General features: G+C 40.2%; 1 protein-coding gene across 4 annotated transcripts in view; it reads right to left on the bottom strand.

Annotated features, from left to right (window-relative positions):
- The window catches only part of CARMIL1 (capping protein regulator and myosin 1 linker 1), a 312,127-nt gene that overhangs the window by 30,755 nt on the left and 263,105 nt on the right, over positions 1-18,267 (bottom strand). For all 4 annotated transcript variants that reach the window (XM_038584305.1, XM_038584306.1, XM_038584307.1 and 1 more), the window contains exons 30-31: positions 10,002-10,068; positions 9,565-9,761 (exon numbers count right to left, since the gene is read on the bottom strand). In XM_038584305.1, coding sequence (XP_038440233.1) covers positions 9,565-9,761; positions 10,002-10,068 — 264 coding nt within the window. The remainder of the gene's footprint in view (positions 1-9,564; positions 9,762-10,001; positions 10,069-18,267) is intronic.

Here is an 18,267-nt window from a genome sequence, read left to right as displayed (position 1 = left end):
CTTAGTTTCTGGCTAGTCACAGATCAAACGGGGGCTCAGATGGTGGGGGACACCCTGACCAATGGATGAAGAGGGGCTAACACGGGGCTTCTTCCAGCACACTCATGGTTCCCTTTCGAGGCCCCCTTTCAAATTCTCCCTCCCATTTTGAGAAAAAAAAATTACTTTTGACTACCATAAATTTCTCCTGTAAGCCTTTTCCTTTCTTTCGAGATGGAATTCTGAGCTAACACAAAAAGCCTTCGGGGGTCAGGGAGAACGTCAGTAGGTTTCAGAGATGGAGGCACACAGGGCCCTGCAAAGCCATCTGCTTTCGCAGGATGGACCAGCTTTCAGGGCACAACGGAGCTTGAGGCAAAGCCCTCAGTCCAAGCCTGTCCTCTTAGAAATGAAGACACTGGGCACAGAGGGGTGACGGCAAGTCCAGGTCACCAGGAAATCTTCGATGAGATGTGGTTTGAAATGCATCTGTTAGAACAGGAAGTGGAGGTGTCAGCAGCTTGTACAAAGAGCAGCAGAAAAACCAAACACAGAAACGAAACACAGTTTGTCGGAACAGTTCAAGGGTAAATACACACGCTATTTGGGCTCAATTTCTAGCAACAGGAAAGGAAAGGACATAGAGACATCAGAAGTTCTCCGAGTCCCATCTGACTGTGGTCTTTCTATCAAGGAGCATACGTTTCAGACTAAAAAGTGTGGCATCGTTATTCGAAAGAGAAAGCAGAAATCTCATCCCTGAGCTGGCTGGAACAGACTCCATCTGCATGCACAGAACGGCTCCTGCAAATAAAATAGGGCATCAGAATGGCTGTTGTCGGATTTCTAAGAAATCAAGAAGGTAGACTCGGCCCCTCTAGCGTATGAAAACATGCTAAAAGGATAATTTGTGAATGCCTAGAAGATAAGCCAGTGATTATGGAGGCTAATCCATCCTCCGTCAGGGTGATGAAGATGAATGCGCGAAGGAAACACAGTGTGTGGTTCACCTGGATTCTGACAAGGCGGCTGCCAAATCTCTCATAACGTCTCCACAGGCTGGAGGGAGAGAGATTGGCAGGAAGGAAGGACGATTAGTATTTTATTGGTAACTCTGAACACATACACCCAGAGAGTGCTAATTAGTGAGCTGAATAATCATGCAATCTTACACGCATACACAGTAAGAATCATGGAGAAGTGAGAGCTTAGCAATCAAGTTAGGAAATAAAGAACCCAAAGGACATAAAATGAAAGATTAGACAAAAATTAATGAATTTGAGAGGAGCAAGAAAACTAAAACCTATCTCTTCGAAAAAAGGACTAATAAAGGAAACAATCTTCTAAAATTAGGAGAGAGGCATTAAAGTCGATCAGAAATGGAAAAAATGGGACATAGCTATGGTTCAGGAGATTAAAAAGTTATAGGAATTCTATAAACAACTAAAGGAACAATGAGACGAAGTGGATGATATCCTAGAAAAATATTGAGGGCCAAAATGGTCTCAAGAAGAACTAGGTAGTCTGATTAGATCCGTAATAAAAGAAATAAAATCCCTAGAAGAGGAATCTACAAATCAGCCTCACCTGCACTCATACAACACATCAGGCCCAGAGGGCTTCCCTGGAGAGGAACAGGCAATCTCTATTATATACAAACTAGTCCAGAAAAGAGGAAATGAGAGCTGCCAAACTAATTTTATGAGAATAGTATAACTTTGAAACCCAAAGTAGATAGTCTAGACAAGAATAAGAAAAACTATTATATATGCACAAGAATTAAGACAATAAAACAAAAACCCTGGGGTGCCCGGGTGGCTCTGTGGGTGAAGTGCCTGCCTTCATCTCAGGTCATGATCTCAGGGTCCCAGGATTGAGCCCTACGTTGGGCTCCCTGCTCAGGGGGGAGTCTACTTCTCTTTCTGGCTCTGCTCCTCCCCATGCTCATGGTGCTCCCTCTCACTCTCTCTCAAATAAATAAATAAAATCTTTAAAATTCCAATAAAATATGGCAGACAAAGCCTAGCAGTATATTAAAACAAAGTAAAAATATACACCAGAACCTAATACAACACTGTATGTTAATTATACCACAATTTTTAAAAAGTGAGAGTATCATGAGTCTTATCAAGAAGGTATACCATTAGAAAGGTCTGTTATTGTGATTCACCACAATAGCAAGACAGAAGAGAAAAATAAATGATCAATTTCTAGAAATGCTGAAGAAAAAAAAATCAAATTAAATCACTATTCACTGAGAAAAAGATTAGCAAACTAGGAAGAAAACTTTAACAGTAACAGCAGAAACTGCTACATGCCTACCCAGTCTCCGTATCAAACTCTGACTTAGTTGGAGTATCCATCTGACCAAGTGAAACACATTATCTTCTCAGATGCTCTTGTACCTGGGGCTGGAAATATGGCTCATTTCTGGACAGTGACATGTAACAAGTATACTAGGATTCAGGGGTAAGTTCAAATATCCTGATGGATGTAACCCCTTATTCTCTAAAATATGATTATAAATACAGAAGATTATAGGCCTTGCCTGAGAGTAAGACCAATACCAAGACCAAGACCACCCAGATGGTACAGGTATTAAAAAGTGAATACATCCACTCTTACCACTTTTACTCAACATAGTACTGGAAGACCTAGCCATAGCAATCAGACAAAAGAAAGAAATAAATGGCATCCAAATTGGAAAAGAAGTAAAACTTTCACTAACATGATACTACATATAGAAAAAACCCTAAAGATGCCACCAGAAACTACTAGTATTGATAAATGAATTCAGTAACGTCACAGGATACAAAATCAATAGACAGAAAAGCATTGCATTTCTATACTCTAATAATAAAGTAGCAAAAAAGAGAAATTAAGAAAATAGTTCCGTTTATAATTGCAATGAAAAGAATAAAATACCTAGGAATAAACTTAACCAAGGAGGTGAAAGATCTAAACTCTGAAAACTATTTAACACTGGTGAAAGAAACTGGAGATGATACAAACAAATGGAAAGATATTCCATGCTCATGGACCGGAGAAACAAATATTTTTAAAATGTCTATACTACCCAAAGCAATCTACATATTTAATGCAATTCCTATCAAAATACCAGTATCATTTTTCACAGAATGAGAATAAATAATCCCCGAATTTGTATGAAACCAGAAAAGACCCCTTGTAGCCAAAGCAATCTTCAGAAAGAAGAACAAAACTGGAGATATCACTTTCCCAGATTTCAAGATACACTTTAAAGCTATAGTCATCAAAACAGCATGTTACTGGCATAACAACAGATACATAGATCACTGAAACAGAATAGAGAGCCAGAAATAAACCCATGATTCTATGGTCAATTAATCTTCAACAAAGGAGGTAAAAATATGCAACGGGAAAAAAACAGTCTCTTCAACAAATTTTGGGAAAACTGGACAGCTACACGCAAAAGAATGAAACTGGACCACTTTCTTATACCACACATACAAGTAAACTCAAAATGTATCAAGGACCTAAATGTGAGACTTGAAACCATAAAAATCCTAGAAGAGAGGAAAGACAACAATTTCTATGACATTGGTGATAGCATTTTCTAGATATGACTTCTGAGGCATGAGAAACAAAAGCATCAAAACAGAAAGCTTCTGCACAGCAAAGGAAACAATCAACAAAACTAAAAGGCAACCTACGGAATGGGAGAAGATATTTGCAAATGACAAATCTGATAAAGGTTTAATATCCAAAATAGATTAAAAAAAAAAGAAAAACTTCTACAAGTCAACACAGAAAAAACAAACAATCTAGAAGAAGAGACATGTCTCCAAAGAAGATATTCAAATGGCCAGCAGACACATGAAAAGATGCTCAACATCACTCATCATCAGGGAAATAAAAATCAAAACCAGGTTATCACCTTACACTTGTCAGAATAGTTAAAAATCAGAAACACAAGAAGCAACAAGTGTTGACAAGGATGTGGGGGAAAAAGGAACTCTTGTGTGCTGTTGGTGGGAATGCAAACTGGTACAGCCACTGTGGCAAATAGTATGGAGGTTCCTCAAGAAGTTAAAAAAAAATTACCACATAATCCAGTAATTCCATTATTGGGTTTTTTGTCCAAAGAAAATGAATTGGCTTTTGTCCAATTCAAAAAGATGTATGCACCCCTATGTATATACCAGCATTATTTACAATAGCCTAGATATGTAAACAACCCAAGTGTTCACTGATGGACAGACAGGAATGGGATATTACTCAGCCATTAAAAAGAATGAAATTGTGCCATTTGCAATGACATGGATGGAGCTAGAGTGTACTGGGGTAAGTGAAACAAGTCAGTCCAAGAAGACAAATACCATATGATTTCACCCATATGTAGAATTTAAGAAACAACACAAATGAACAAAGAAAAAAAGACACAAACCAAAAAACAGACTCTTAACTATGGAGAACAAACTGATGGTTCCCAGAGAGAGGTGGATGGCGGGATGAGGGAAACAGGTGAAAGGGATTAAGAGTACATTTATCACGATGGGCCCTAAGTAATGTATAGAATTGCTGAATCACTATACTGTACACCTGAAACATAATACGGTATGTTAACTCTACTGGAATTAGTTTTGTTTTGTTTTGTTTTGTTTTGTGAATACTATCTGTGGATGAATAAATAGAAGTGTAGTAGTTAGAAGGAAGGAGGTGATATGATCCTGCAACTTATTCAGAAAAGAGTAACAAAAACATAAATGGACTACAGATAGTGTCATATGAAGAACAACAAAAAAAAGCTGAGGACATTTAAATCGGCGAAGGAAAGACATATTAATAACCCACATATATCTGTAAGTCTGCTAAGTCTCCTTAAAAGACATGTGTCACACCACATATAAGAACAAGATGGCCAGGTTATAATTATAAAGGCAGATTTCAGCAACATATAAAAAATAATAAGCTAACTACTGGAGCTTCTAGGAAATGGCTGCTTCTGAGAGGTCGCTAGAGGCAGAATGGTCAACTACTCTGGCTGCCTAGAGATCTTTAAGTCCTTGATGAGGAACCGGACAAGATGACACGGCAACTCCTAGCCTGGTGATATCATGATTTGAAGCAAATGGGAGACAGCTGATTACCCAGAATTTATGTTTTCATTACAGTTGGTTTGTTTCATCACTGGGGCCAAGTTGTGTAGGGCCATGCCAGAAACTGTGGCATAGTAACGCTGACAGACCGTGTAGAGCAAAGCCACTGTATGATATGTAATTGTAATTCAGAGGATGATTGTAGGCAGATGAATTACTTGCCCTGAGCTTCATATTCCCTTGAACAATGAGTCAATAGTCTGTAAAACTCCTTCCAGTGGAGATGAGTCTAGTTAGTGGCCATCAGAACCAGAACTGGGCAGGTTTCCTGAATCTCACTCCAATATTCTTTCATTCTTCAATGCAGATGCATCTTCCTTTAGAGAAAACTTTTTCCCTATGGTTACACCAGGTGAAGGCAGCAGAAGCAGTAGCTAGCTGGCAGCGGAGGGGTAGGAAGACTGGGTGGGCACTCCTGCTACACCTGCCTGCCGGGCGTCATAGTTAGAATGTGTCTGTTGGGTTCACTTGCAGGCAGGCAGCCACTCTGCCAAGCTCTGGCTAATGGTGTCACTTTCAGACCTGGTCCATCAAACCTGGGTGTGACCCTGATCGCGTCACGTCACCCTCTTAGCTGACTGGATGGGAATCCAAGGACCAAAGAGCAGATGAAAGCAGCCTGGGTCTCTGAATGACCATCGTGGGGTCCTCAACCAGGCATACCCACAGTGGACCATGATGTGAGTGAGACACATTCCAAAATATTAGAGACCTGGCATTACTATCCGCTCCTGCCACACACACATTTCTCTCTGTCACCTGCTGTACTCATTCTACTGGTGCATTTTGGTGCCTTTGAAAATAGCACTGCCATTTTTTATTTACCCACGTGAAGCTCTCGTCCCCAAAGCAGACATTCTAAAAGTCATTTCTACTAAGAAAATAATTTTTGAATACAAATTTTTATAAAATAGTTGGGCTTGCTCCTTAATAAACATGAGTAAAACTCCCCCACATTAGAGTAGCAAAGGGTGATATGAATCCATTTCTCGGGATTTTTTCTCTTCCTCCTCCATTTCAGTGTCAGGGACACAGGGAAAAGCAAATATTAATATAGTAAATAGAGTTAATACTAATAAAATGGAAATAGTAACTTTGAGGAACAATGTTTACATTTAATAAGATTGTATATGTTTATTCCATTTATTTGTCATGATGACTCAATGATGTGGGCAGTGTAAGGATTTTGGAAGCAGGCTGGCTCAGGTTCAGAAAGATCCCATGTCCAGACACACACTGCCAGGGAAAGGGGGAACCTGCCAGCTGAATCTCACGTCCTCTCACTACTGTGCTCCAAGATTAAATTTTACAGACTAATCAGCCATAATATAGTGTTTAAGAATTCATATATATATATATATATATATATATATATATATGAATGAAATAAAGGAAGAAACTGGTATACTTTATCTCTAGTTATTAAAAATAATTTTTTTTAGAGAGGTTCAGTAAAGACTTGAAACATATAGGTAAAATATCTAGATCAATTATTCATAAGATGTCAGACAGTGTAGAAGGATTGTATTTGACCAGAAGATTACATTTCTACTTAGCTTCCTTTTTTAAAATAGTTATTTACTCTTCATATTTACATAGATATTTGTATATTTTTGGCACAAGAGTCAAGTTACTAGTATTTTTTTGGCCCAGGAAAAACTGACATGTTGGCATTTAGTTTAGCCTTGTGTGCCATAAGAAGTGAATATTTGGCCTTTGTCCTGGCTCCTGATAATTTCTAAAACCTTGAAATTCCCTGAGTGAGAGAGCTAATAGGAACATCTTTTGCTATTTATAACGAGCCCCTTGCAATCATTCCGAGTTTATGATAAAGCAGGTGAGTCTTGGTGGGCCTCCAGGCAGCTTCAGGATAAGGGCTAGTCATCAGAGAAACCAACCACATTAGAGGAGGGCTGTACCTTTCACCCCCATCCCTGGCCCTGGGAAGGAATAGGACCTGGTGACAGAGCTAGTCACCAATGACCACTTGATTGATCATGCTTACTTAACAGAACCTCCATGAAAGTGATGGGCTTTGGAGAGCCTCGAGGTTTGGCAAACCCATGGAGGTATAGGGAGGGTGGCTCACCCAGAGAGGGGCGTGGAAGCTCCCAGCCCTTCCTCTTCCTCCCTTACCTCACTCCGCACATCTCATCCAACTGGCTGTTCCTGAGGTATATCCTTTACAAAAAACCAGTAATAACATGTAAAGTGTCTTGGGTTCTGTGAGCCATTCGAGCAAATTATCATACCTAAGGAGAGGGTTGTGGGAACCTCCCTTGGATTTATAGCCAGTTGGTCAGAATACAGTGGACACCCTGGGACTGGTGTCTGAAGTGGGGGTGCCCCTGAGCCCTAAAACGTGGGGTCTGTGTTATCTCCAGGTGGTGTCAGGTGAACTGAATGGGAGGACACTCAGTTGGTGTCCAGAGTTGAAGCATTAGTTGGTGTGTGTGTTGTGGGGGGCAGGGAGCACCCACATATTTGGTGTCAGAAATGGTAAAGTAAAAAGGAAAAAAAAATAGCCACACCTTGGCTTTGAGCATTCTGATACTTAGAAAAGCTCAATAGGGGAATCAGAAGCCAAGAGCAAGCTCTAGAAAAGTTAAAATAGACTTAGGATAGATAAGAGTCTACTCAATCCTAGCAAAACAAAAACAAGACAATATTAAAAGATTATTGCTACTAAATACTAGTGAGAGAGGGAAACAATAATCCCCTCATTCTCAGCTGAAAATGTGGCCACTTCACTCAGAGTGGAGAAAGTACTTTGAAAATTGCAAGCAGGGGCATCTGGGTGGCTCTGTTGGTCAAGCATCTGTCTTTAGCTCAGGTCATGATCCTGGGGTCCTGGGTTGGAGCCCCAAGCCAGGCTCCCTGCTCAGTGGAGAGCCTACTTTTCCCTTTCCCTCTGACACTCCCCCTGCTTGTGCTCTCTGTCAAATGAATAAATAAAATCTTAAAAAAAGAAAGAAAATCACAAGTATTGTGAAATCATAAAATAGTACATTTTTCACTATGAGCCCAAAGGAAAGCAAGCTATGCCATGTTTCTCAGTCCACTCCCCACCTGGAAAGAAGCCAGATCTATTTGGAGCCATGACCATAATCCACAGTTTTAGGACACAGCCTTATGCTACCAGGAGTGTCCCTCAGATGGAACAGCCAGGTGTGAGGGTAACCTGTGAGCCCCGGCTTTGCTGTAGTCAAAGTTCAGATCTCTCCAGCATACACCTCGTACATTCCTCCACCAGGACTCTGTCTCAGCTTTCTTTCCTTCCCTTCTCTTCTTGGTTTTTAAATTATGTTCACAACTTTCTCTTTCCATGGGTCACTGGCTTAACTGAGAGGAAACTTAAATCATCATTTCATGTACAAGTTACACTGCTAATGACTCTCCACATGGAAAGAGCCAAAGAGGAGCCATTTAATCAGTAACCATCTAGAATCTATTGTGGGAGGTCATCTTCTTCACTATCTAAAAAGGCCTTTTCCTTATTTAAAAAAAAAGTTTATTCTTTTAAGAATGCATAATAGTGTATGAAAATGTTAAAATCAAGTAAATCAAAAACCAATGCACTGAAATTTTTTTTGAATGTGTCAAGCTATTCAGATACAAATGAGAGAAAGAAAGTAAACACAACTAGCCTGAGCTGGTGTGAATAAATGACTGACCAGTCAGATAATTATTGTGACCTTCATTTGCTTATGTCTCCAGCCATCCACATATCATCCAATAAGTACTGTTGAGCATCTACTATATTCTAAAACCATAATGTGCATTGAGCATAAATCCAAGGATAATAAGCCACATGCCTTCCTACATGGAGCTTACAGAGAAAAGAGAGTGCTTAGAGAACACTATGATGAGAGTTATAAATGCAGCTGTAACAGCAGCTATGAGCAGCAGGCATTAGAGAAGCTGTGGCCTCCAAGGAGGGTTGTTCAGGGTGTGCACTGTGCACAACCAATCTGCTAGAATGACCTCCCCTGCAGTCATGCAAGCACAGTCTTATGCGGGCACAGAGGTGGAGACAGGGAGGGCCTCCTGGGCCTGAGAACCACCCAGGACCTGGTGGCAGCCTCGGGAGGCAGGGGTGGGCACCCCGGGGCATGCGCAAGCCACCTTTAATTGCAAACAAAGGCTTTGGTACGTATTTCCATCGTTTCACACTCAAGACATTACAAACCCTACAGGCCGTAGCCCATTTATCTCACCAGGTGACTGCTATTTTTCTAAGGGCGTCCTCCAAGGGCGCTTCAGCTCTGGAGAGTTGGAAACTTGACAGCACCGTCTTTTCAAAACTCCGTGGGCACCACACGGAGATGTTGGGCTTGACCAGCCCGCTGGAGGGCCCGCCGCGCTCCCTGGGCTGCGAGCCCGCACGGTGCAGGGTGCTCGGGCACCTCTGTAGCCCCCCGGCCGGAGGGGCCCCCAGCCCACCTACCGCCGCCTGCGTGGGCTGCTGCTTCTTATTCCGTTTTGGCCGCAGCTTGGTAAAGTGCTCCAGCTTCTTCCCCTCCTCAGAGGGCAGCTCAGAGATAAACCCTGAGCTCCGTTTCTCTTGCCGGCCGGATGGGAAAGGCGGGTCTTCGATGTGAATCGGCACCTCCTCCAGTGCTTTATCCAGGTCAAACTCCATCTCTAAAATAAAGCAGAGCCCCCAGAAGCTTATTGGTACACACGGATGAGAGAATCCCATCGAGGAATTCTTTTTTAGGAATTCTATCATGGAAGAGCAAACACGTGTTCACAAATCCCTGAACTCTCCTTGTCCATAGTTACTCATGCAGAAGCATCCCTGGGAAGCATCCCTGGTCTGAGGTCCCTGCTAGGGGTGTTTCATGGTTACCAGGAAATGCCAGGCATCCCAAAAGAACTCACCGAAGGCTCTGGAAACGGGCCGTAGCATCCGGCTATGGATACTCTTCCTTTTGGACTTAGGAGTCATCTAGCAATGAAATAAAGAAAGCACTTAGGTATTCAGGGAAAACTTGCCTTTCAAACTTCAGAAACATTTCTGGGTGGGTGAGGGGGAGAAACATCTGAGATCAAATGTTTACACTCTGTTTCGCTTCTTTAGAAAGGTTGAGGGTCACACCTGACAGCCTGACTGAACCCACACATTTCTAAATGTTTACAGTGTTCTCAACTGATAACAGCCCTCTGCATTCTTCTTGGTTCCAGCCCTCATCAGTTACAGTCTATTTATATGGTGGAAAAGAACAATGAATGATACAGAATATAATTCCAAGCTGCACATAGGGATATTAAAATGGATATAAAAAAACAGGTTAAATGATTGTAAACATTAGTTGCTAAAAATTGAAATTGCAACTATTCACTACTCATTACCAGGAGGAGCATCAGAACATCCATGCAAGGCAACACCCCACTCTTGATCCCTTTAATGAGTTAAGTACTGTGTTTCATTTCACACTTCTGCCAGAGATTTTGATCTTTACATTAGGGGCAGAGGCTAACTAGGAAAAAGTTGCCATAATTTAGAAGTTCGTATATGCCATCACTTCTTGGTAAGTCTTCCAACCTGTTAGCCTTTTAAATGAGACCCAAACACAAACCACCAAAGCATAAGCATTGGTGCCAACTACTGATTATGTAAAACCAAACCTAAGCAAGGGATTAGCTTCTCCTGTAATAGGACCACATGTGTGAAAGTGGGAGGTGGCCTTCCTTGGTCAATCACCTAGCAAAACAAATTTGAAGGAAGAAACTGAGTCATAAAGATGACAACAGCTCCCATTCAAGCTGACATTAGGAGTAGCACCAGGGACAGACTCATCAGGAGTGCGGCCCAGTGTCCCTCCCAATCACACCCTTTGTAATCAACATACACATGAATGGATCTTAGGGATCTTTTAATTGGTTTGATATTGAAACTAGTATTTGTGTAAACTAAGAGATAACAGAATTTACTTTATAGTCTTTCATTAATAGGGTGTCAGATAAGGCTTTCTCAAAAAACATCCACAAGGTTGACAAACTCTCTTTGGTTCAAGGACTGAACCGATTCATACTGACTTTTAAAGCAAACAATTTTACAGTTCTAACAATTTTATGTCAGTTTTAATAACAATATCCTTTTGCTACTACTTATTATTGAGAGAAGAGGGAGAGAAAAGGTGAGTGATTATATTTCAATCCAGACTGGTCTTCCTGAAATACACAATGAAAGTTTGCTCATTTGGTTCTTTCAAGGTTTGGTTAAAAGCAGACCATCTGGGGCACCTGAGTGGCTCAATTGGTTAAGCATCTGCCTTCAACTCAGATCATAATCTCAGGGTCCTGGGATAGAGTTCCCTGCTCACTGGGAGTCTGCTTTTCCCTCTCCCTCTGCCTGCCCCTCCCCCTGCAGGCATTTGCTCTGTCAAATAAGTAAAATCTTAAAAAAAAAACAAAAAACAAAATAAAACAAAACAAAGAAACCTGACAATCTGAGGGATATGTATTTGTAAAGCAACAGGCTTTGTGGGTTCAGTAAAAACACAATCAATCCAATGAAATTGGAAAGGGATCCACTCTCTGGTTGTTCTCCCCCAAAACTGGCCTTGCAATTGACTGAACAAGGTAGTGTACTGATGGGTCTATTCATAAGTGAAACCTCTAAAAAGAATTAATTTTCAGGAGACACAAACTCCCAAAATATAGTCTTTAGCATTCCATCCACTTTGTGTACAACCATGATAAATAAAAGGATCAAGCAGTAGCTTGGGATATAATTTCCAGCCAATTCATTAAGACAGCCACAAATAAATAAGAAGTTTTAAAATGCATGCAATGAGGATGTCTTCCAACATTTTTTCCTGTGACTCTTGATTAGATTTTATGGAAAGAGTGTTCATGGGAAAAAATAATTTGGTTCAAGTTTCCCTATATACCCTTTCTAACAGATACCAAATGTATGTAAAACATATGATTATGACATTTCAAATATATTACAATTCTAAATGAGGTAAAATATATATACATATAATTACATATAAAATACATAAATATGTAACATTTATAAACAATATAAAAATAGAGAGAAAGACATTTACAAACTGATGCCTATCTGTAAATAGGTGATTCAGTTTAACCTAATTTTATAAGAGGAATGTACAAAAATCATCAGAATTTTTGATGGCTGACATCAATCAAAGGGGAATTAGTTGGCTCTTGATTTTCTAATGCTTTAATGCTTTCCTTCATTTCATATGCTCTGTACAAGTGCAAATACCTCCTAATTGCATTTCACATAAAACTCTTCCACTGGGGATCCCTGGGTGGCGCAGCGGTTTAGCGCCTGCCTTTGGCCCAGGGCGCGATCCTGGAGACCCGGGATCGAATCCCACGTCAGGCTCCCGGTGCATGGAGCCTGCTTCTCCCTCTGCCTATGTCTCTGCCTCTCTCTCTCTCTCTCTCTGTGACTATCATAAAAAAAAAAAAAAAAAAAATCAAATATTTAAAAAAAAAAACAAAAACTCTTCCACTGTATGTGATATTTGTTAGTTTTGAGTTTTTGACATTTGGACAGGGACAACAGACTTTCGCTAAAACAGGCAGGACTCAAAAGCAGACTAGTTTCTACAGTTGGTATTAAGAATGCAACCCAATTTTAGACATTTCTTCTGATGCATGAATGGTTTCATGATCCCTTTCTTACAGTTTAACGATGGAGAGGGAGAAAAAAGTGAATTTTATTTCTCTCGTATTTTTCTTTCCTTTCTTTCAAACTTTTTCTTCCTTAACCGTTTTACAGGGAAAGAAAAAAGGAAAAAAACTTGTTCACAGGATGCCTGGGATCCACTCTCTGGCTCAGTGGTTGAGCATCTGCCTTTGGCTCAGGCCATGATCCTGGGGTCCTGGGATCGAGTTCTGCATCAGGCTCCCCACAGGGAGCCTGCTTCTCCCTCTGCTGTGTCATTCCTGTGTGTCTCCCCTGAATAAATAAAATCTTAAAAAACAAAACAAAACAAAACAAAACAAAAAAACTTGCTCACTCTTTACTGGCTTACTCCTATGATCCCATTACATATAAATCTAAAGCAAGATGAAATATGACAGTGAGCTATGATTACCTATCCAAATATATATTTAGGAACAAATATTCTACATTTCCCTAGAAATCTGGTTTATATGCCAGGTTGGTCCTGCCAACCTCTTCTCATACCTGTTGATTAGATAAGTTGCAACCTGAGGGAAAAAAAAAAATCTAGTTTACCATCATCTTTAAAACTGTCAACAATCTTGTATCAAAATAAAGGGGTTGATTTTCTCAGACTGTTTCTTAGTCTTCATTTCCTGCCCTGGATATTTGTCAGTGAGTATTTACTGAGAGGAGAAATCACGAAGTGCCCCTCAGATGAAGAGAGTCAGCATCCGATGCAGAAGAGGTACACACACCAATGCACTCTTCACAGGTCAATTCATGGTTAACACTGTCCACTATTATTTTAGGTCTAGACAAAATTACTTTATCGTTCAAAATACATTTTGTTTTAAGTTATTTTCAATATTCACATACTCAGGAAATATGAGGAATAGTGTGTCAGATCTTTTAAAAATAACTTTAGAAGGAAAACTCTAAATGCAAGACTTTTTTCTCATCCTGACATCACAAAGCATCAATAAATCACCACCATGGCAGAGTGCAGATGAAACGCATGTCCCTATTCTCTAGGAATCTAAAATGTCCATTTTGCTTAGAAATCTTACTCATTTAATCCTATTTTTATAATGGAATTATAACCATTACTTTTCCACAAGTTATAGACTTACATTGGAACCTGACAAATATCACATTTTTTTCCTGTTAAACTCACTTTTAACATGTAATTCCTAGACATCCCTTTTTTTTTTAATGAGTTAAATTGGTTTTATCACCACAAAAACAGGATGGAGAAGTTGCCTTGTTCATTTTATCAAGTTCGTGCAAAGAATAATAACATTCTCGCTCCGAGCTCTAGAATCCCTAATGTTCTTTTCCATGAGGTTAAAACAAACAAACAAACCAAAACAAAAACATGGTTGGTTAAAAAAAAAAACAAAACAGTTGGGAAATGGATTGGGAAAATTCTTCTAATACAAGAAGCAAATCCTGATGCCAATTTTCTACAGTCCTGAGAAGCATGAACCAGGAAAAAAAAAAAATCTGGACATTTAAGTAATCACACTTTTTATTTTATTTTATTTTTTTCATGAAGGGAAATGAAGGGAAAAACCACTTTTCCTCTCTTGAAGGGTTGGTACCCTCTTCATCAACACTCTGCTTGCTTTTAGGCACAGCAAGGATACTTTAAATTCATTGCCTGTTTTGCTAGCTGAACCATCTTGTAAAATCCAATCTTGTCTCAAGTTGCTGCCTGTTTCATGCGGGATCCACAGACAGATGACGACACCAAGTCTACGGGGAGACTAGCCAGGCAGCACACAAGCAGATGGAGCATGAGAATGTAAACTAGTACAGCCAGAAACTGCAGAGCCACCAAAAAATACTTACACTTGTACAGCAGAGAGTCTCCATGCAGCAAAAAGGAAGGAAAAAAATATGAATGGAAGAGAGATAAAGCAACAGCATTACAAGAAAAGGGGAGGGAGAGACATGGTTCACAAGCAGAAAAGCTCCATAAAAAGCCTCCATAGCAGAGGAAATAAGAAGGGGCCAAAAAAAATATTATTGGCTTAACACAGCCAATCTAGCTTTTTATAAGCAGAAGCACAATTATAGCTTGAAAATAGCAGAAACTCATAGACCTGTTACCTCTTCTGTTAAGAGCATACAGAATGCCATCTACAAATCCCATGAGATACTGACCCCACTTGGGGAATGAAGACATCACCAGCCCCGAAGCACATTGCAGACAGAACACTAGGCAGACATTGGACAACCCCATGCAGGTTTTGGTTCTTGGGCCAAACTGATGGTCTCAGCAACAATGTGGTAAAGGTGTATCTCCAGCCATGTAGAAGCATTTCCTCTGGGGGGCTTTCTGTATTATCCTATGCTCCCCAATGCACTTTAGGATGAAGTAGCTTTGAATTTTCTTTCTCCTTCTGTTGCCAAAGCTTTTCAGGAAAGGAGTTGATGCCAGGTTCTAAAACAGTTACCTATGCACAGTGTTATCAAGGCCAATGATACCTTATACCTTATATTTTACTTTAAATTTCTAATGAAATAATTTTTTAAATCTCACTGATCATCAACAGTTGTTAGATCATCTTCTTAATGTCATGAAAATTTATAAAAGAGTTTAAAAAAACATAACAACAAAAAAAAGTTCAGCTATTGAACGTCAGGTTTTGTGAAAGCAAAGTATTGAGGGGTAGGGGAGTTGGGGGTATCTTTTCCAAATTTCCTGAAAACACACCCTGACGAAAGCTACCTCCTCCATCTAACTGGGCTCTTTTTTTCAAATTTCTGATTGTTTCTGTGCCAATTTTTCTCAATACACAACACAATGAAATAATGGGTCCAATCTGGGAATATGAACAGTCTGGGTCTCTTTAGAAAAAAGGTGGCACAGGGGGACCTGGGTGGTTCAGTTAGTTGAGCATCTGACTTTGGCTCAGGTCATGATCTCAGGATCCTGGGATGGAGCCCTGCTTTGTGCTCTGTGCTCAGTGGGGTGTTTGCTTGGGATTCCCTCTCTTCTTCTCCCTCTGACCTTCTCCTATTCACATGTGCATGCTCTCTAAATTCATACATACATACAATCTTAAAAAAAAAAAACAGGTGGCACACCAGTCAAAGGCATTCCCCACAGCCATCACCAACATCACCGTTATCATTAGCATATTATCTGCTTATCAGGAAAGCTTCCATCAGCAATGTGCCAAAAAAGTCTCAGTCTCCAGACTAATTTCATACTTTATTAGGTAATTTTCTTCAAATAGATCTCATTTTAGGATTCAGTAAATTAGATTGAAAACAGCCTTGCTAGATAAAGGAGAAAAAGTAAAAATACATTTTTAAATATTCCTGAATTGCCTGAAATAAAGACTCCTGCTTCCCCTTTTAAATCCACATCCTCTTGAAAGTTTCCTTAAGGATATGATTATGGATACGTACACGAGTGAGTTACAGCTGGTGGTTAAGTCTCATGGATAATCTTAGACTTCCCTTCTTTTTATGAAAGGTTAGTTCAACAAGACAAGTGCTCTGTCCCAATTATCCACCTAAAGATCATTATATGTGAAGGTGAGGGACCTTTCAATTGGTTCAACTCCTAGAATGACAGGCAAGCCAAAAAAAAAAAAAAAAAAAAAAAAAATTCCTATGAAGAGGGAAACCATGGCAACAGATGACTCAACTTTTCAATGGAAAGAAGATCATTAGTTCATTCCTCTGCTCCTTTGGCACACTTTTTGCAACTCAGTTAACTATATTGACTAACTACTCCCACTAGGACAAGAGGAGGACCAGTGAGTGTTAAGAGCTTATCTTCTCTTCAGAGTATGTCTCATGTGCAAGGCTTTGGCATCTAAGAACAGAGCTCTAATCCTGAATCTGTCACTTATGGGGTTGTGGGACTTTGGCCAATGTTTTTGTAATGTCAAGTTGTTGTTGTTGTTTGTCTATGTGCTCATAGGCTGTTTATTTGTCCAAGAGTAAGGAGGAGAGAGGATGAGGAGAAAAACCGATGCCCCAAGGTGGTAGAGCTGAGGGGAGACATGAACAGAAAGGCTCCTCCTCTTTCTCTTGTATGGACTCCAGAGAACTCCAGCTTCATAGGAGACCTCTGAGGGTGGCGTAGGGGCCTCTAAGAGGCCTGGCAGTTGTCGTCTGGGGTCAAGATCCCCACAGGGGCAGGTCCCAGGTTCAGAATGGCTACACACTTGAGATAGAGCATGAACTGGGGTGGGGGGCGGGGGGTGGTGTGCGCAGGGCAGAGGGAGAGGGAGAAGCAGACTCCCCGCTGAGCAGGAAGCCCAATGCAGGGCTCTATCCCAGGACCTTGAGATCATGACCCTAGCTGAAGGCAGATGCTTAACCAACCGAACCACCCAGGCGCCCCCAAGACTAGTTTTCTAGTTCGTAAAATAATTTGTTGTGAAGATTAAATAAGATAAAATGAATATTAACTGCTAATAGTGCCATTCAATAGCCTCACAGTGCTTCTATAACTGGTAGTGATTATGAACAATAGTGATTCTATCATCTTTCCATTTCCTGTTCCCAAGATAATGACTGGGGGGTGAGGATGCATGTGTAAGCAGTAGGCTTATAAGAGCCAAAAGCTGGGAACAATCTAAAAGCTTTGATAGGGAAATGGATAACTCAAATGAAATACAGCAAAATGATGGAACAGCAGTTTTAAAAGAGGAAAAAAAGTTTTATGTGTAACAACATGAACAAATCTCAAAAGATAATAGTGAATGAAAAATACAAGTTTTAGAAAAATATGCACGGCATGATGCCACTTATGTAAATTCTAAACCATACAAAATAACACTAAATATTGTTCATGAATCCATGTATGTCTGAACATACAAAATAAACAGGAAGTGTCCCAACCCATGACAGTGGTAAGGGAAGGAGGAGAAGAGAGATTGTTGGTAGCGGTGGAAGGAGGCTACCACTTTATCAGGAACATTTTATATTATTTAAGATTCAACAAATATTTACTGAGCACCTACAGCTTACCAGGCAATCTTGAGAATGGCATAGCAGTAAATAAGGTAAAGTTGGGTCTCTGGGCTCCTAGAGTTTACATTCTGGTATCAAAAAAATATACTGCTGGGGCGCATGGGTGGCCAGTTAAGCATCCAACTCTTGTTCTCATGCATGTGAGTTCAGCCCCTCAATGCGCTCTATGCTGAGCATGGAGCCTACTTAAAAAAAAAACACACACACAAGCAACTCAGGGTTGTTTTTTATGTGCAAGTATTTTATAAGCATTATGACTGCTGTGCCGTGTTTCAAGAGGAGAAACCATCTTAACATTTAGTAGCTCCAAAAAGCCAAATTAAAACAAAAACTTGGCACCATGTCTACCTTCTTCATCTTGTTTACCAAGAAACTCACATGTGAGAGGTTAAAAAAAATTATCATGAACCTTGATGGGGTTTACTCTATTTATACAAATGTCTTGGTAGTGATTTTAGCACTTCCTTCTATCAAAGCACAGAGATTGAGTGAACTGAACTA

The sequence above is a fragment of the Canis lupus genome, chromosome 35, assembly GCF_011100685.1.
Source record: "Canis lupus familiaris isolate Mischka breed German Shepherd chromosome 35, alternate assembly UU_Cfam_GSD_1.0, whole genome shotgun sequence".
Taxonomy (NCBI): Eukaryota; Metazoa; Chordata; class Mammalia; order Carnivora; family Canidae; genus Canis; species Canis lupus.
This window is presented reverse-complemented; position numbering and strand designations above follow the sequence as displayed.